The 18,802-nt window shown below is 57.5% G+C and overlaps 1 protein-coding gene across 5 annotated transcripts in view; it reads left to right on the forward strand.

Moving 5' to 3' along the window:
• Positions 1-18,802, forward strand: part of EFR3B (EFR3 homolog B) — a 39,585-nt gene that overhangs the window by 12,575 nt on the left and 8,208 nt on the right. For 4 of the 5 annotated variants that reach the window (XM_064448336.1, XM_064448337.1, XM_064448334.1 and 1 more), the window contains exons 3-11: positions 963-1,090; positions 4,735-4,885; positions 10,435-10,556; positions 12,694-12,843; positions 14,105-14,239; positions 14,595-14,673; positions 16,156-16,291; positions 16,810-16,971; positions 17,593-17,704. In XM_064448336.1, the coding sequence (XP_064304406.1) occupies positions 963-1,090; positions 4,735-4,885; positions 10,435-10,556; positions 12,694-12,843; positions 14,105-14,239; positions 14,595-14,673; positions 16,156-16,291; positions 16,810-16,971; positions 17,593-17,704 (1,175 nt within the window). Of the gene's footprint in view, positions 1-29; positions 429-962; positions 1,091-4,734; positions 4,886-10,434; positions 10,557-12,693; positions 12,844-14,104; positions 14,240-14,594; positions 14,674-16,155; positions 16,292-16,809; positions 16,972-17,592; positions 17,705-18,802 lie in introns of those variants that run through there. The other variant, XM_064448338.1, reaches the window with a different exon arrangement.

Below are 18,802 nucleotides of genomic sequence, written 5' to 3' on the forward strand. Positions count from 1 at the left end.
CTTTGACGCCGTAAGACCGTACCTGGAGGGTTGGATTTTCCTTCAAAGCCTGTTTGTGAGCAAAAATACAGAAGCAGCTCCTCCAGCCACGCCGGCCTGGAGGGACAGGCTTCCTTTCCCAAAGGTGCCAGGCAGATGCACCATCCGAGGACAGACGGATGGCAGGATGGGGACTGGACCTGAAGGCGTACATCCTTCTCTTTACAGGATAGGGAAAGCAGCTTCTAAGAGTGGGGGTTTCTTGGGTCCTCGGCCAGATTTTCAAGCTCAAAAGCTCCTTATGCTTCCAGGATGCGGGGAAGCTGGTGCCCTGCTTGCTGCCTTGCTGAACTGGGGATGGGGGATGCCCTGCCAGCTGCGCCTGGAGCATCCCACATCTGGCCCCTCTGTCTCCTTTTCAGAGCCAAGATGCAAAGGCAGTGGAAGAGGTGCTTGCAGCGGGGGGCAGTGGGGCTGGGATTACCCGGGGAGGTGGTGAGAGCCTGTTTTGTCATGGCACTGGCACCAAAGCTGAACAAGAGAGGAGGTGCTGCTGAGCCGTGCAGAGAGGAAGAAGCACCGCAGTTGTCCACGCTGCGGGGGATTGGGGCTGGCAGCTTGGCACACTGGTGTCGTTTGGCCTCAGCAGCCTGGAGGTGTCGATGTCCCTGTCCGTCCCTGTCCGTCGTGGCGCTGGGACGTAGCTAGGGGTTGGCAGACAGTTCTTGTGTTCACGGTGTGGGGTGCTCGATGGAGACTTGCACTGGGGTCACCCCTGGCTGTGGTACATCAGAGAGTCCTCAGCTGAAGGAAAATGCAATCCTCCTTCGCCTTCCCTGGTGTATAAGGTGTGGGGAAGTGCTGGGACGGGACTGGTGTGCTCCAGACCTCTGGCATCTCTGCCAAGGTTTGCTGCAGAGATGCTCCTGATGTTTGCTGGGTCTGGGTGTGAGGCTGTGACCCCCTGCTCTGCTCTCTTTCAGGATGGGCTGGTGAAGACCAACATGGAGAAGCTGACATTTTACGCCCTCTCTGCCCCAGAGAAGCTGGATCGCATCGGTGCCTACCTCTCCGAGCGGCTCATCCGAGATGTGAGCCGGCACCGATATGGGTAAGGGCTGGGAGGCTGATTCGGCCGCCCCAGTGATTGGCGTAACGATGGGCCGCTAGACAGTAGAGGGGGTTCAGGCGAGGGGGAGGATGTGTGGGGTACGCAGCTCCTATGTGTTTCAAGGTGCCCTGAAGCTATAAGCACGCAGCAGGGAGGCCAGAGCATGCTCTGCCTCCGAAAGTGAGACGTGGGAGCACACAGGGATGTGCAAACTCCTTGCAAAGTTGCAAGGGACCAGGCAAGCTGGCAGCCATGTAGTGCTTCCCTGGCACCATGCTGTCTGTCCTTGAGGAGATTGCATGGGTGTGGCGTTTGTCCCCAGCAGCAGGACTGCCATCATCCCTCCGGGCCGTCATCAGGAGCCTGTGGCACCCTCCTGGCCTTTCAAAGCCCACAGTGGCTCTTCCAGAGCCAGGTGGGAGTCTGGCTAGGTGTGGGCAAGCAGCTAAACAGGGTGGCCCTGGCTGCAGCTTGCTGGGGGCTATTCAGGACAAGCTTGGGTGTGTCGCACGCCATGCAACTCTCTGTCGAGCCATGGTGACGTGGCACAAGAGGGAGTAAGGATGAGCGGCAGCGCGCCGACGCTTTTCCAGAGAGCGCGTGATGGGGATGTATTGCACTGGATGAGGATTGCTGTGTTTGCTCTGTCCGGTTCACCTGCGTGGTCCTGGCTGGGCCCCGTTCCCTTTGTCTTCCCTTCCCGCGTCGCTTCCAGCAAAGTTTTGCTGTGTTTACTGCAACAAGAGCAGCGCCCGCCTGGAAATAGCTGACTGCCCTGATTAGAACTGCTGGGGGAGCACAGGAGGGCTCCTTCCCTTTGAAATAGCTCCTGGATTGATTCGTGTTGTCTCCTGAACAAAGCCGCGGCAGACAAACACGGCTCAGCTTTGTGGTGCGAACTTCAGCCTGCCTTTCATCCTGGGGGAAGAGAAGCCAGCAGCCTGCCTAAGAAGTGTTAAAGTTGGAAAACCTTGAAAGCCTCATCCGCATCACCCATCATCGGGAGTGACAGGACATTCAAAGCTCTGCCTGATGTTCTGTGGTTAAGCGGCTGTTAACAGGCTCTGCTTGCTATGTTGGGAAAAGAAAGGATTTCAAAGATTTTTGACATCTAATGACAAGCCTCGGCGGGTGGAGGGGGCTAAAATATTCCTTCCTCCACCGCCTGTGCATGTAGGCACGTAATTGGGTCGGAGCACTAGCTAATTTTCAAAGTCTAACTTTGAAATGCCTGAAATGGGTTTGGATCAACCTTTTGTAGGTCGGCGTTGGCTGGAGCAGCAGGGCTCGCCCCGCTGCAGGCACCGCAGCCGGGCTTTGAAAGAGCAGCCGAGCACATGGGTGACTCTCCTGCATGAGAGGCGAAGGCAGCCTCGATGTCAGGCCTGTTGGGCGTCACCTTTTTGTTACCTTTAATGCTAAAAGGAGAAAGTGTTCTTGTTTGGGTTTGCGGCAATGCAACCCACCATCTGTAAGAGGGTGGTTGGGCGAGGTCGGATGTGACAGCTCCGCAAGTGTCCTGTTTCCCTCTTGGTGGCCTGTGGCCGGTTGTCCCCAACAGAGAAGCCATGCTGTTGCCATAATACTGGGCACAGAATGTTGTTTCCAACCTTGTTTCCTATGAGAGAGAGTTTGATGCTTCATGTTGGTTGTCGGTCACCTCTTCATACCTTTTTTTTTTCCCTCTGGGCCAGTTTCAGCCCAGTTTGACAGATGGGTAGGAGCCTCACAGGTCCAAGAATAGCTGGCTGCTTGTTTTCACGGTACCTGGAAGAGCTGTAAAGGTGTCAGAAGGACAGGCTGCAGTGTGAGCTCAACCACGCTACAAGACACCAGAGAATCTACTCAAGGCTGGCGCCAGATTTCAACAGTTCTGGGGCCTCAGGAGAAGGGGATCAGTCTTGCTGTGTTTTACCAAGCTGGAAGCCCAGCGTTTATGACACCACCTCTTCCCCAAGAGGGCCATTCCCCTCCCCAGCTGCCCTTTAACGTGCCGGCAGGGCTGGCACCGGGAGGTGGGCGGCTCCCGCCCGCCCCGGTGCTTTCGGGTTTCCTTCTCGCAGCACGAGCTGGTGGCTGCTGCGTGCCACCCAGGCTGCGAATCCAGCCGGGCAAGGAGCTGGCTCGAAAAAATGGAGGTTAAAGGAGAAATTGTGCTTGATATAAAGAGATCTGGGCTTGTCACCTCCTGCCTCCTTGGCTGCGGCGGGTCTGGGCTCGGCGTGAGCTGCCGTGGTACAAAGATTCACACCTTCGCAGAGAGCAGGAGTCAAAGGGAGGGGGTAAGGGACTGGAAAGTTTTACTCCCAGCATCCCAGTACCGGGTCTGTGTCAGGTGTTTGGGTACCTCAGAGGTCCTGCCAGAAGAGCTGGAGCTGTGAGACTCGGTGCAATCACCATTTAGTTTTTTTTTTCCTGTGTTTTGGATAACTCCAGCTGGAATAAATGTCTGCTCAGAGCGGTCAGAGGTTGGGGTTTGCTTCTTCGCTGGGCTTTATGCACACAGTGGGCGACCCACAACTGGAGGTCAGCGTGGTCATCGCACAAGGAGCCCATCCAGGGGCTCCGGCCACCGCGTTGGTAATGAACCAGGCGCCGTTGGTGCAGAGGGTGTCGCAGGACCAGCCAGAGCCGCTCTGAGCAACTGGTCCAATTTGTCTTGGAAACATGAAGCAACACCTGACAAATTCTGCCATCGCAGTATAAGCGTCTGGCCACCTCCATAATGGGCACCCGATCGAGATCCATCACTGGGAACAAGGGCTTCCAGCTTCCTCTCAGAGGCAGCAGCGTTGCGGGACGGGTTTAATAAATAGCCTTGAAGATACGCCGTAGCAGCCTGCACTGAACCCAGCTGCCAGAGGGTGGTCTGCGGGTGAGCTCAGCCTGGTCGGGAGCGATGGTGAAGGGATATGCTGTGCTCAGGGAGGGCCCCTGCATGGCCCAAGGACCTGTCACGGATACGTCCCATCTTGCTGCTGTATCTGAACCGTGCTCTGGGCTTCCCCTGCCTCCGTTCGGCTCACAGAGCCGAGACCGAGTGACCGAGCCCCGTCCCCGGAGGAGGGATGGGGACCAAAGTAGTCCTGGTGTGGGCGATCCTGTAGCCTGGTCTGTGCACTGCTGGAGGAAACCCTGCCCACCCCGGGAACTTCTGGGGTGTTGTGACTATGCTTTGCAGGGTTCCTTTATTGTGTATTTAAGCACAGCTTTTCTGGAGCACATCAGTCTAATTCTGTGTTCTCGTCCTGTCCCTCCTCCCTGGCCAGGACCAGCTGGGTCTGCGAGAAAGACTGCGTTGGGCGCTGAGCCTGCCCTGTGCAAAGCCCAGCGCTCCCCCATGGGATATAAAGACCATTTCAGGGCAAGGGAAGCCCACAAGCAGTGTGGGGGGAGATCTTGGGTGTTGCTGGCAGCATTGGTCCTGGGGCAGCTGGGTCTTTGCTAGGAGGAGGGATGCTGGGAACAGCCAACACCATCTAAAAATATCCCAAGGGTATTTTGGGTGTTAAATTTTTCTCCTCGGCTTGGCCAGGGCAGGAGGTCGGCATTTTGCTGGTGGGCACCTGGGTGGTTTGGGAGGGGGATGGCCACGGGCCCGTGCTGCTGTTCAGGGAGTGACCCTGGCCTCTGCCCGCTCCCAGGTACGTCTGCATTGCCATGGAGGCCTTGGACCAGCTCCTCATGGCCTGCCACTGCCAGAGCATCAACCTCTTTGTGGAGAGCTTCCTGAAGATGGTGGCAAAGCTGCTGGAGTCGGAGAAGCCCAACCTGCAGATCCTGGGGACCAACTCGGTGAGTAGGAGTGCAGCGGGACGTGGCAGCACCCGCGCCTCTGCGCAGTGCCAGGGCAGCAAACCTTGTTGGGAGAGGATGGGCGGCGGCCGGAGGGGAGGATGTATGGTGTCCCCTCTCACGTGTCCTGCCACGCGTGAGGTTTCTGAGACCCCAGCTGCGCTGCCCCTGCTGTTTGCTGTCTGTGACCAGTCGTTGGTCTCTGATCTCTGCTGCCATGCCTTCCCGCTCTTGAACTCAGCGTTTCCTAAATGAGCCCGAGGACATGGGGGCTGTCAGCGGTTTTGGACAACAGACCAACTGAGGAGGCGATTGATCCCCATGGACTTGAGGTGCTCTTTGTGCTCAGAAAAGGGCTGGCTTAATCAGAGCTGCTGCTTGCAATAAATGGCTTAGCTGGACTGGGGATGTGTCGGTCGCAGACATAAAATGAGGGGAAAGGAGAAGCATGGATGAGCAAAGGTGACGTCCTCCCAGCATCCAAACTGCTGATCCTTGCTGGCAGCCAGCAGCCACTTGTGCATGGCCTTTCTGCTGTTTTTTTACTGGGAACAGTGGGTGTACCTGGCACCTGGGCTTGCGAGGGCTCTGCCAGCGCCGGGTAGCTTGGCTTGGACAAGCAGCATGTCCTTACTGCATTTTAAGAGGGAGTTTAGATAGCTGATGATCCCATGGGCAGGAGGGTGGACCGGGTAGATGCTCTCTCGAGTGCCTGGGAAATCACAGACAGCTCAGCCCTAAGCTTTAATTCTCTGCCCTGTGTGACGGGGAGAGGGATGGTGTTAATGTTCGTGCTGACGCCTCCCGGACAGGGTAGCACTGCATCCTGCGAGGCTTCTCTCCTCCAGGAGCCGGCACGGTCCCAGATGAGGCACGGGCAGTGGAGCGGAGACCTTTCACACCCCATTCTCCCTCACAGCTAATTGCTCCCAGCTGAAAGCGGTGTGAGCTGCCCATCAGCAAACCTCTTAATCCATGGCTCTTGAAGAGGCGGGAGGATTGATCCCTCCATTGAAACCCACTGCCAACAACAGCTTGCCGTGGCGTTTCAGCGCAGTGGTGCCCTGGGAATGCTGCAGGGGTTGCCTGGGAAAGCCCCTTGTAATGGGAGCAGGGCCTCCGGGCAGCACCCACATCCCTCTGCCCAAGGGTGGCCCAAGCTCCATGGGAGTCCGGAGAGGTACCACTTGCTGTCCAAGCTTCTTGAGGTGTGCTGGAGCTGCCTGGATCCATCCCAGCGGCAAGCAGCTGGGTCTCTTGCTAAGAAAACACCCTATGTTGTAGTGCAGCCCTGCCTGGAAACGCATGCAATATCCCCTTGTCCAACCCCCGAGCTGTTTGGGAAATGCAGGGGTTGTCCCAGGGTCCAGAGGGACCTGGGGTAGAGGTAGGGTTTAAAGTTCAGCTCAGCCATCATCTCCCTCTCCCTCCGTGGCCACTCTCCGGACACTCCTCGGGTGCTTGGAGGGTGCCCAAGCGGAGCCCTGCATCAGAGGGGCTGCCGGCACAGGGGATGGAGCTGAACCTCAACGGGAGCTGCCGGCGTGGAGCCGGGGAGGGGACAGCCCACGCCGCGGGGGCTCACGGTGAGGCTTCAGCAAACCAGCCCCAACACAGACATCATCGAGTGGGAGGCATCGGGTCAAGGCAAGACAGAGCCCTGCCTCTTGTTTCCAGGCGGTGCGGAGCAAACCTCCCGTGTTCAGGCACCCGCGGAGAGGAGGGGTGGTCCTGGACCACGGGTAGGTGTTTCCTTAGCGCTGCTGTCACTGCGGTCGGGAATCAGTAGCGGGTGTTTTAATGAGGGGTCCAGATCAGAAATGATGGTTTAGTGATGCTTTTTTTTTTTTTGCCTTCTCAAGCGTGGCGGCATTCAGAGGGCAAATAGCACAGAAAACTTGTGGGCTTTTATAGAAGAGTGAGTAATGATAATGAGACACTTCTTCCTATATCTGCTAATGAGGAATATGCCTCAGGCTCATGCTTAATTAGAGGGTGCTGTCTCAAGCAATCTTCACAATAACGGAGCTGATGGCAAAGGCGGGAGGAGGTTGTTTATAGAAACCTGCTCCGAGTGAGTCATTCTCCGCGGCGTGAAATCTCGCCTGAAACACGTCTCCCTCCTCGCGCAGAGCCAAGGTGTCGCGCTGCAGAGGGGCTGATCCCAGGGACCAGCCCGCCAGGCTCCACGGCTGCAGCGCTGGATGCGTCCCGTGATCACTAGAACCCCATCCTATAATCCCCAGGGTGAACATATGGAGCTGCAGCTTAAATCCACTTTGATTTCTCATCCTTGTTAGGAGGCTGCTGGGCAACCTCCCCGCTTTGGGTAGGAACCATCTAATTTCCAGCTCGATGTCATTCCCGTTTTATTTTGTCTCGAACCAACATTGATCTTTCAGTTAAGCAGCTCTTCCCCCATCTTGATTTGCCTCTTCTGATGTATTTATGTCTGATGTATTTATAGGTGGCAGTGTTATCCCTTCCCAGCCGTTTCGCTTCTCCAAGGCAGCCACGCTCCTCGCGTTTCCCCTGCGCTTGCTCCCTGCTCGTCCCAGCCGTGTTTCGGTTGGAGCTCCTCAGCTTCCAGCGCAGGAGCCCCAAGCTTCCCAGCCCCACACCCCTCCAAACCACAGCAGAAAGTGTGTGGCATTTCAGTGCTTTAAATTGTTTTCTCAGTGGATATACAGCATGAAGCTGTAGAGCAGCTTTTCAGCTGGGATGCGGTGCCTGTTAGTGAAAATAAGTCGCTTTCCCTGAAGACTTGATGCCTTCTTTCCTCTTGCTCTCGCTGGGTCGTTTCTGTGTGTCCTGGTGCTGCTTTTCGCCACTGGGCAGTGGGACTGGGGTGGGCATCTCCCGTAATTGCTGCATGGTACAGCACCCTTGTAGGGGCAGCCAACTCTTGGAAAAACACAATAGTCTATGAGCAAGTGGTAGAGTCCTAAAAACGTCCCGTTGCCAGAGCAAGGAGGATTCAAGGCTGTTTTTTCTCTGTTTTTGGCTGCTTTTTACAAGTTCTGGCCCTGCTGGAGGCTGCAGGCTGAAAAACGGATGCAGCGAGGGCAGCTGCCTCCAGCTGTTGGCAGATGTGAGCGCTGTGCCGCATCCAGTGCCACTGGGCATGGTGGCACGGCGCGGGGACATCTGTCCCCCGAGGACGGAGGCGGGCAGGGGAAGCTGCCCTCGGGGCAGGGAGCTGATGACCCGCAGGCGCTGCTGGCGTGGATGGGTGGGCTGACAATCCCCGGAGCCTCGACAGCTTCAGAGCAAGGGCTGCCGATGAGGTGGTCCTGTTTGGTTGCCTGATGGCATGAAGTGAGCTGCCGGCCTCCGCCTGGGTGTGGGGTTGATACCTGCAGATACTGGCTGCAGAGTAGCCAGTTCCTTCCTTTATTTCACAACACTTCTTGGCCATGGGACGCTTGGGAGGGCTCTCCCAGAGCTGCCACAGGGAGCCCTGTTACTGCTCCTCGCTCCGCATCCTGCCCTCACCTCCGGTTGCACGTGGAGTTGCCATGAGCTTAAAAAACACCCCCCCACTTTGTGCACTGCCTGGTACAGAGGTTTCTTATATAACAGCCCTGCATTTTTCTGGTGAGTAAGAGGAGTTTATCAGTTGGAGCTGGTCCCTGCACTCTGGGAACAGTTCCTGGCGGGGCTGAGCCGGCTCCTTCGCTTGCACGGAGCCAGCCTTTGCAGCTGACGTTATTAATAGCCCGGCGCAGCGGGTGCATGCTAATCAGCGCCTGGGATGGGCAGGCTGGCTTTGCCAGCTGTGGAGGGGCACCGGCGGGGTGGGCTATTTGCCTGCTGCTCTCCTGGCTGGGCTGGGTGCCAGAAAATGCAGAAAGCAAGAAGTGAGAAAAGCCTGTGGGTAGGGCTGGGGTAAAGAAGGAGCTCCCGTGCAGCGTGGCGTCTCCGGAGCACCCTAAGAAATGCCAGGTGGACAGGTAACCCCTTGGAGGTAGGTTAGGTCTGCCCAGCTGGAAGAGGAACTGGGCAGTCCCGATGCCTTGGCCCGGGACAGCTTGCCCGAGTGATGTGGGATCGCTTGGCGTGACCGCGGAGCCCCGTGCCCCGCTGCCGCAAGCAATGGGGCTGCACCAGCATCGGCGCTGCGCCGTGGTCCCACGTCTCTGTCTGGCAGAAGCACGTCTTGCGTACGGTGTGAGCGGGTGCCCGTGGTGGGATACGCCTCGCCCGGAGCAGCGGTAGGTGTGTGCAGCTGAATCCCCCGCCTCTGCTGTCGGGTCAGCGCTGGGATCTTTCCCAAGGGCTCCTTTGTGTCTCTTGGCTGATTTCCGAGCCTGGAGGAGAGCATTTCTAGTGAGAGGCTTCCAAGATTGAGTGCGTGAGCATTGTTGTTCTCCCAGTGTTGCTGGGCAGCCGTTAACAGCTGGGATGGTTTTGGGGATTGCTCGGACAGGGAGCATCCTCTCCCTTCCTCGTGTGTCCATGCAAACAGCCTCAGCTTTCCCGGCGTGCTGAAGCGGGTGCAGCGCGGGAGCACAAAAGCAGCCAGCAGACTTCTCTGCCCAAAATCTTGGCAGGCAGCTGCTTACGCCCTTGCTCCAAGTGGGAGGACAAAGCGCGGGGCCTTGGTGGCGCGGTGCTTGCCCCAGGCCAAGGATAAACCTCGTCCGTTCGCAGCGCCCGGCGCTGTTGGGCGGATGCAGGCTGAATGATCTCTACGTTCCAGCGAGGGGCTGATGCCTTGGTGTTCGTGGCAGCTCTTGTGCTAATGACTTTTTATCTATTTTTCCTTTTTTAAAGCTACCCCGACAACGTGACCGGATGAGTTGATGTTCCCCCTTCCTGCCCGCCCCTTTGTCCCCATCTTTTAATGAATAAGTTTTGTAATTCAGAGGAAGGCTTGGAAACATATTTATCCTTTCTTCCTCCTTAATTCTCTCCCTGAAAGTTTAAAGGCTAGATCTGTTGGTCAGCTGGCATTTCTGGCCGGCTCCGTGCCTGTTGGTGCGGCCACGCTGGAAGGGAGCGATGGGACCTCGTGCCGCCGGGTGCTGCGGGCGTCGTCTGGGATGTGGTTAAGAACCTGCTTGCGGGTGGTTTCTCCACTGGCATTTCCAAGGCTGTTTCCACCCCTGCAAGCAGCATTTGGGAAATGCCGGCCAGGTTTTGTGCCGCCTGGGAGGACGGAAAGAAGCTGGGGGCAAATTTATTTCCTGCTACTAGTGTGTGCTGCATAGTAAGGATCGCTGACGCAGAGCCTCGTTGCACCTCTAAATGCCCTTTACAGGGACCACTGGGGTTTGTGGTGCGGTTTGCAGCATCCGCAGCCAGGCCTGGGTGCTGATGAAACTTGGAGGGACAGTACGATGGCACATTCCCGCTTGGGGACCCCGTGTCCTGGGTGCAGCTGGGCAGCCTGGCTCGTCATCCCGAGCATGTGCTGAGCTGCTGTAGCGAAGAGCCCTGTGTCACGCTGCAGAAACCCACAAATGTTTGCTGGTTTGGAGAAGAATTTTAAGAATATTTTTTGTTATCACGCCCTCTGGGCTGACCCCCTCTTTCTTCTCTCCCAGTTCGTGAAGTTTGCCAACATTGAGGAGGACACCCCATCTTATCACCGCAGCTACGACTTCTTTGTCTCCCGCTTCAGTGAGATGTGCCACTCCAGCCACGACGACCTGGACATCCGGACGAAGTGAGTGCTGCGAGAGGGGTGTCCCTGGCCCCACGGGCTCTGCAAACACATCCTGGGGGGCTTCCCTGCACCTCCAGCCTCTGCCTTTCCCGGAGAAGCACTTGCTTTCGGGGGCAGGTTGGATGCAGGCTGTGCATGGATTGATTGCCTCGTGCTGTGATGGGGATGCGCAGTGATTTCTCCAGAGCTGGGCGCACCCAGGCTGCTGTTCTTTACCCTCCCTTATCTTCCAAGCGTTAAACCCTGCTGGCTATATGGGAGGGTGAAACGGGAGCCTAGAACGCACAACGCAGCGCACATCCAGCCTCCGTTGCTGTGCGGGATGTTGCGTGCAGTATTACATGCCCGTGAGAGAAGCTGGTTTGCCTTTGCCCTGAGAGCCGGGCCAGCTGCGGTGAGGCATTGGCTCGCTCTGACCACGGCCGATGGCAGGAGAAGGACCAAACGTGCCCTTGGGCTTCCACCTTCTTTCCTTTGGGCAAAATGCGAGCAGGTAACACCTGCAGCCTGCCCGTCACAGGGCTGTCTTAGTGCATCTTTTAAGCATTTCTCACCTTCGCTCCACGGCCCACAGACAGCTGGAGCTCAGAGCAGGAGGCAAGGAGGTGATCCTGGCCTGAAAAGGAAGGATGATGACAATGGGAAGAGGCCCCCCGCTCTTAGCAGAATGAACGTTCACTCAGAAACTGCCTCCTGCAGCCCTGTGGTCCATTATTTTCCATGTTTGAAGGTGGTTACATCTCTCTAGATGGCATCGAGGACTGACTTGCTTTGCTGTGATGGGAAACGTACCCCAGGGGGATTAATTACGATTAAAGCAGACAGATTAGTGTTGTTTACAGCTGCCAAGGCCAGCCCTGTCAGTGGTGTATTTAAAAAGACCCGGTGCCTGAAATGGCCCTGCGAGGCACCGACGGCGTAGCACCCGTGGCTCTCGCCGGGAAGCTCTGGGCAGGAGGCCACTGCTGCCAGAGACGGGTTTTAAGTAGAACCCAGATGTCAGGCAGCATCTCAGCACGTTGTACTGGTGGTGCTCCCAGAGCTGCTGTACCAGGGACGAGTTGCCTTGCAGAGGGGCGAACCCCTGAGGTTCACCACTCCTAGCGGAGGCTGGTCTCCGAGGGCCAGGCTCGCCTCCTTTTACTGCTGCAGACTCACAGGTGGTTACTCCTTAATAAGGAAATAATGCAGAAGGCTCATTATTTCAGCTTGACCTTCAGGGCGCTGGTGACGCTGGCTAAATTGCATTGGAGGCTAGGAGAGAGAAATTCGGCAGCTGCTGTAATTAAAAAGGAGCACGCTGTTTTCCTGGGGCCTTGGTCCTGCTCAATGCTCCTCCCTCAAGAATTGTGTCTCGGTTAGATTATTGCCTTGATTAGATCTGCAAAACGCATTAGGGAGACCTCAGAACAGGTTATTTAATGCATTTGTTTCTGCAGATAAGCACATGCTATCTTTCTCGGGCATTAGCAGTGGGTGTTGAGGGACTGGTTTCAGACCAGCCCGCTGCGTAGGGAGATGTTTATTGATGGCTCTGTCGCTGACTAGAGCAGAGTTAGGATCTTAGGTCCCAGGAGGGGCACGGGTGTCAAAAAGCACCTAGGTTTCCTTAGCACCCAGCATGCCCATTGGCACAGCGCGGCTCTGCGGCTGCTGGGAAAGGGGGAAATGGGAAAACCCTCCATGCACGCTGCAGCTGGGGAGCGGGGACCTCCCAGGTCCAAATTCACAATCCTTTGGAGAGACCAGGCTCGCTGGCGTCACCTCTCCATCTCTGGTAGCATGTGCGGTGGAGATGGGTGGCTGCTGCTTGCCTGGGGGCCTCCCGGGAAAGACGATGGATGGGAGCCGGCTGCTGCTGCCAGGACAATTTTAGCTGGTTCAGAGGCTTTCCCGCTCGCGTGCGTTGGGCTGAGGGAAGCCGCGTCTCTCGGGGATGCGAGGCAGAAGGATTGCCCTGGGGTACGCCGGGCCTGCAGCTGGGAACTGGGGCATCGCCTGCATGAACCCCTCCAGCAGCGCAGACATCAGTGTCCAACTTCTTGTGCAGTTTCACCCATGGATGTATGTGTATGTAAAGGTAAAATAACATATGCTATATAGATACGCAGCATTTTGGTGCCAATTTGTTTCCCAGGATCCGGATGTCCGGCATTAAAGGCCTGCAAGGGGTGGTGAGGAAGACGGTGAATGATGAGCTCCAAGCCAACATCTGGGACCCGCAGCACATGGACAAAATCGTGCCCTCGCTGCTTTTCAACCTGCAGCACGTGGAGGAGGCCGAAAGGTGAGCGCTCGCTGCTGTCATGACCCACCTGCTCCGCCAGCGGCTTCGGGGCCCTGGGGATGCTTTTGAGCAAGGTTTTGCAGGGCAGAGGCATCGCAGGCTGATTTCTGTCTGCAGCTCGTGAAAAATGCACCGAGTGGCCAGAGGGGAAACCCTGCAGTACCTCACTGAAGGATGCCGCAGGTGGCAGGAGCCCTGCGCGTCACCTGGTACCGTGAAGGTTGTTGCTGTCTTGGCCACTGCAGGGCACCGTGGCTCCTGTGGAGCAGAGCTCTCTGCGCTGTCCCTGCAGCTAAGGCACGCGGTTTGCAAAGGCTCTGAGCTGCCTGTTCAGTGGGATGACCTCTGTGAGGGATTCCTGCCTGAATGCTCCCGAAGCAGCTGTTTTAAAGCCAGGCAAGAGGAATCTCAGGAACTGAATTATGGCCTTGCTCGCTGTCCCTCCGTTCTTCTGGCGTAACCCCCCGCCGGCGGCGTGCTTGCCACCAGCCGGGTGGTTAAAGGGGATTTGCTTAGCTGAGAAACACAGAGCAGAGAAGCAGGCATGAATTCCTCCTGGGATTTTCCTTTTGAAGGTTGAGAGAGATGTATCAGCCCTGGGAAGTTGGCTTCTGGCCAGACGCCTTTTCCCTTTTTCTTATAAACTGAAGCATCAAGGTGGAAAAAGCATTCGTGGTGTTTGTGTGATGCCAAACAGCCCGAGTGTGGAAAAAGGGGGTGGATGTCCTCTGGGGTGTGCACGCTCAGGGTGACTTGTGCCGAACCGCGGCTGCTTTGCGCTTCTTCCCCCGGGAGGCTGTGTCCACCCTGGAAGGACGTTATGTCCTGCGTCCTCACCGACAAGATCCTTCCCCCTCCAACACTGAGCACCGGCATCCTCCTCCCAGTCCCAGGGACACGGGGGCCGTCCCTGCTGCCTGGCACAGCCCGGTGCTGCAAGCGGGGCCGTCCTGGCGCGTCCCCCTCCTCTGCAACCCGTGCACCCATGCTGCTCTCCGATCTGGCTCAAATCCAGCAGTGTTTTATCTCTGGGCTCTGCCGGGATGGAGCTACCCTGTCTGCCTGGCAGGGTGACATTTGGCTGCTGCGGGGTGGCCGTGGGCTGTGCGAGGGGTCGCCCACGGCTCTGTGCAGCATGGGGTGCGGGCAGATGCCACGTCCGTTTTTGCTCCAAGTCTCCCTGGCCGGGCTCTGTGCCTCTTCTCCCCCACTGCCGCCGCACACTCAGTGCCGCTCTCGTCGCCCTCCTCTGCTTTCGCAGCCGCTCCCCCTCCCCGCTGCAAGCCACCGAGAAGGAGAAGGAGAGTCCTACGGAGCTGGCAGAGAGGTGTCTGCGGGAGCTGCTGGGACGAGCCGCGTACGGCAACATCAAGAACGCCATCAAACCCGTCCTCATGTAAGTCGTGCATCCCTTAGTTTTGGCACAAGGGAAACTGAGGCACGGGGAAGCAGCTAACGCAGGCCGGAGCTGGGGCGAAGGCGTGGGCTGCTCTGGCTCCCCTCGGCACAGTACTGGAGACGGGGACTGGGTTTTAGGCTCTCATTTTTGGATGCAATGAGGAAGGTGGCATGGGAGAGATACCTGTCGCTGAGGAAAGTCACCCCAGAGAGGAGTTTGTGTCCCTGCCCTCGCCTGCAGCGTTTGCTCCCTGCTGCTTCTGGCCATCCCTGGTGCCTGGTGCTGCTTCGCACCTCTGCAGGGTTTGGGGGACAGACAGTTACTTTCCCCTCTGTTTCCGTCTCTTCCCCAGCCATCTGGATAACCACTCGCTCTGGGAGCCGAAGATCTTTGCCACTTGCTGTTTCAGGATCATCATGTACTCGATCCAGGTGGGGAGCTGGCTGGCGGCACCGGCTGGGGACGCACGTGCGTGCTCGGGAGCGCCCGCGTCTGCCTCCGCGGCTGGGGCTGAGTCAGAGCCGCCGCCGCATTGCCGCACCCCGGCAGCGCCGAGTCCGGGCGCTCGCGATGAGCTCGGCCACCAAGCGTTGCCCCGAAACGGCCTGGAGGCCGGCGCGGCTCGGGGGGACGGCGGCATGGGCTGGGAGCCCCGTGGGTACGCGGGGAACTGGCTGATGGGCAGTAGGTAGCCTGGCTGTGTGCCAGCCCTGCGTGCTTTAGGATGCTGCTCGTGGAGCTTGTATTTCAGTCCTGGGAGTGATTCCCTCCCTCTCAGCGGAAAGCAAAGGCCTGCTGAATCAGACGGGCTAGCGGCGCGCTGTGTGACGTTCCAAAGGAAGCAGTTAGGCTTTGATGGAAAGCCGACTTTTTCCAGATCGCTGCTGTGTAAATCGGCCCAAGTTCCTCATCCCTGCAGAAAAGGAGAGCGGCTGTCTGGGGTGAAACGTGCCCCGGGCAAACCAGGAGATGCAACAGCACCTGCAGCCCAGCATCCCCGTTCTTAGACAGAATCCCAGACTGGTGGGGGTTGGAAGGGCCCTCTGGAGCTCATCCCGTCCCACCCCCTGCTTGAGCAGGCACACCCAGAGCAGGGAAACGCTCTAGGGATGCTCTAGACATGGGGATGCTCAGAGACAGACCCTGCCAGGCTCTTCCCTTCTCTCTGGGGACCATGGAAATGCAGTTTAGGTGGACCCCAAAGTGATGGGAAAAGGTCCATCCTTTCTTTTTTCCATGTAGGTCTCAATGAAACTCAGTTTGCACGGCTCCCTGCATGCTGTTGGGCATGGTGCTGCCTTCCCACCCTGTTCCCACTCTGCTGGGGCTCTCCCAGACCTGCTGCCCCACTTCACCCCTTTGGGAGTTTGCTTTGCTTTTGGACTCAGCCAAACTCTGCTTGGAGAGCTCTTACAGTGAAAAGCAGATCGCCGCCCCCTGCTCTCGTTTCTTGTTTTTAATCCCATAAACTGCCTAAAACCCTTTACAGCGCTACTAGATTTTATTAAATCCTGTTAATGCATATTGGAGGTGTAAGGTCACAATACCTCAGAAGGACCCTTTTGAAGTATAGACATGTTTGGGAAACCCTGGCAAAAATCAAAGCCCTTCTTCCTGAAATCCCCAAGGAGATTTCCTGGGGTTTGTCACCATTTCCCAAGATCTGTACAGCTCTTTAGATTGTTTTTCCCCTGGAAAATTGCTCCAAGCTCTTGCTCAGGCGTGTGAAACAAGCTTCTTCCAGGTGCTTCCTCTTATTTTGCATCTGGAGCTGTCTTGGAAAGATCTGGGCAAGGACTCAGCACGGCTGGGCACGTGCGCAGGATTCGTCCCCGGCAGCCGTGTGGGTTACAGGAACGGGCCGTCACCTCGTGCGTGCAGCACCCGTGCTGACGCTGATGTTCTCCTTCCAGCCACAGCACTCCCATCTCGTGATCCAGCAGCTCCTGGGGCACCTGGATGCCAACAGCAAGAGCGCAGCCACCGTGCGTGCGGGCATTGTGGAGGTCCTTTCGGAGGCAGCGGTGATCGCAGCCTCCGGATCTGTTGGTAAGTGGATAAATTTATCTTCTCCATCCATCCCTTCGCCCTTGTGGTGGGAGAGGTGCCGGAGGTTTGGGCTGGGCTCTGGTCTGTGCCCAGGTGTGAGCTAGTGATGGGGGATCCAGTCTGGAGCATCCAGGGGTGCTGGGGGTTCTGTTCTGTGCCGTTTCAGTGCTCCCAAGCTCAACACCTGTGCCCACATGCAGCGACCTAAGCCTAGAGGGTGAATGCGATGTGCTTTTGCCTTCATGGCAGCGGGCAAAGGGATTTTTCAGGGGCTTGCTGTGAATATGCTGAGCTGATGGTGCTCCTGCAGCGACATTTCTCTCCTGTCTTGACTGGGTGAACTGGCAGGGCTTAAAAGTCACTGTGTGTCTGGCCAAACTGTTTCTCAACCTGTTTATGGGGTGGTGGGAGGTATAAACCACACTGACCTGGGGGAAACCACAGCTTCCGTCTCCGTGGGGAAAACTGCCGCTCTCCTGAAGCGATGCTCTGCCGTCTCTCCCCTCTCGCCACCCCAGGCCCCACGGTGCTGGAGGTGTTTAACACCCTGCTGAGGCAGCTGCGGCTCAGCATCGACTACGCGCTGACGGGGAGCTACGACTGCGCCGCCGGCGTCAGCACCAAGATCATCAAGGAGCACGAGGAGAGGATGTTCCAGGAGGCCGTCATTAAAACCATAGGTGGGGCATCCTGCGGTGGGCTGTGCCGGGGGGTGGCCCCCTGGGTGGTGGGTTTCTGCCTTGTGCATTTGCAGGATTATCTGGGGTGAAACAAAGTCACCCTCATCCTAAAAGCGGCGATGGGAAGTGAGATTTATCTGTTGGGGCGCCGCTGCAAGCGCGGCGGCGGGTTATCGGCAGGTGGCATTGCAACCCCAGCCATCCCCAGCAGAGCTGCTGTGCGCAGGCAGAGCCCTGTTTTTCCCTGGGTAGGAGATCCTGAGGAAGGGACGGAGAGGAGGGAAGGAGGGCAGGCGTCAGCCTGCTGCAGCTGCTGAGGATGGGGATGCACCGGCCCCAAAGAAGGAAAGGGTAGAGGCAGGGGTGGGCGTCTCTCAGCCTCACCCTGCCTGGGCCGGGGCTGCCCCAGCTGGGAGGCATTTTGGTGGGTTTTGATTCACCCTGAAGGTAAAACTGCCTGCGGGTACTGGATCCAGGTGGGCACTGTCCTACCCCAGCCTCGCTAGGAGGGTCCAGCAGCCGGCCTGGAGCAGGGCAGGTGGGCAGACCTCGCGGCACCGGCCACTTCTGGGGGCGGTGGGATGCGCCTCGCACGCTGCCAGCTCGCTCTTGTCCCCGCAGGGTCCTTTGCCAGCACGCTGCCCACCTACCAGCAGTCTGAGGTGATGGTCTTCATCATGAACAAGGTGCCGCTACCCTCCTCGCAGCAGTCCATCGAGGCTGGCAAAGCCGGGTGAGAACGGATGCCTCCCTCCCTCCTCTTGCTCCCCCCTGCCCTGCTCTCCCTGCCGCTGTCCCGTGTGCGGTGGTGGGAAGGCTTTGAACGTGGGGTTGGAAGTGCTGGGGAGTTCCTGAAACACATTCCCACCTTGAGGTGGCCTTTGGGGACAGAGTGGGACACGGGCACAGTATCGGAAAGGCTGAGAAATGAGAGCTTCCACTGAAGACCGAGGGAAGCTGAGTGACGTGAGATCCGTGTTCAGAATGCTTTGCTGTCCGCTGCAAGTGTGATGACAAGGGCCTCTTGCGACACTGGAGCATCAAGGAGAAAAGGTGTTTGCAGGCAGCGGTGCTGCACTTGAACTCAGAAATTCAGCTGTCAGGAGCTCGGTCCTGGGGTGTCATCCAAAACTAGCCAGGAACTAAAGATAACGTTCAGGCGAGTGACTTCAGATGTCTCAGGGCAGCGAGGTGGTCGCTGGTGAGTGAGGGCTGCCCATGGCTTTTGGGAAGCTCGTGTATGGCTTCGTGGGACCGGCTGCTCATCGCTGCCTCCCACCGCTGGCGCGTGGCCCCTCTGAGCTGCCTCTGAGCTTTTATTAACACTGAGCTGGAGGTGGTATTTATACCCGGCGGTGGAGGAAGAGAAGGGAGGGAAAACACCCAAACAACATAATCGCTTAAGCAAGTGTGGGAACAGACCATGAGAGCTATTTGGAGCGAGGGTATCGGCGCTGAAACATGTAGGTAAGGAGCAAACAGATTTTCATGCTATATTTATCTTCAGAGTACGGTCAGGCTCTTCCCACTTGTCTCTGATGGGAGAGAGACTTTGCTGGCTGATAGGAGACACGCTCTGCGTCTCGCTCACATGGGGGTAGTTCCCGACGCCTGCGTTCGATCCCGATTCGCACGGTGGGAGACGTGCTGGGTGCTGGGTGCTGTTCAGCCAGGGCAGCTTTCCTTGCTGCAGGAGCAGCGTCGGGCTCGTAGCCCCAGGGTGGCAGTCGCTTCTCAGCGCTAGGCTGGCTGTGCCAAGCTGCTTTGTCACTGCTCCTTTATCAGCTCATGAGCTTCCTCCGGGTGAGTTTTTAAATCTCACCTGACGCTG

Source organism: Phalacrocorax carbo, chromosome 3 (assembly GCF_963921805.1).
Source record: "Phalacrocorax carbo chromosome 3, bPhaCar2.1, whole genome shotgun sequence".
Lineage (NCBI taxonomy): Eukaryota > Metazoa > Chordata > Aves > Suliformes > Phalacrocoracidae > Phalacrocorax > Phalacrocorax carbo.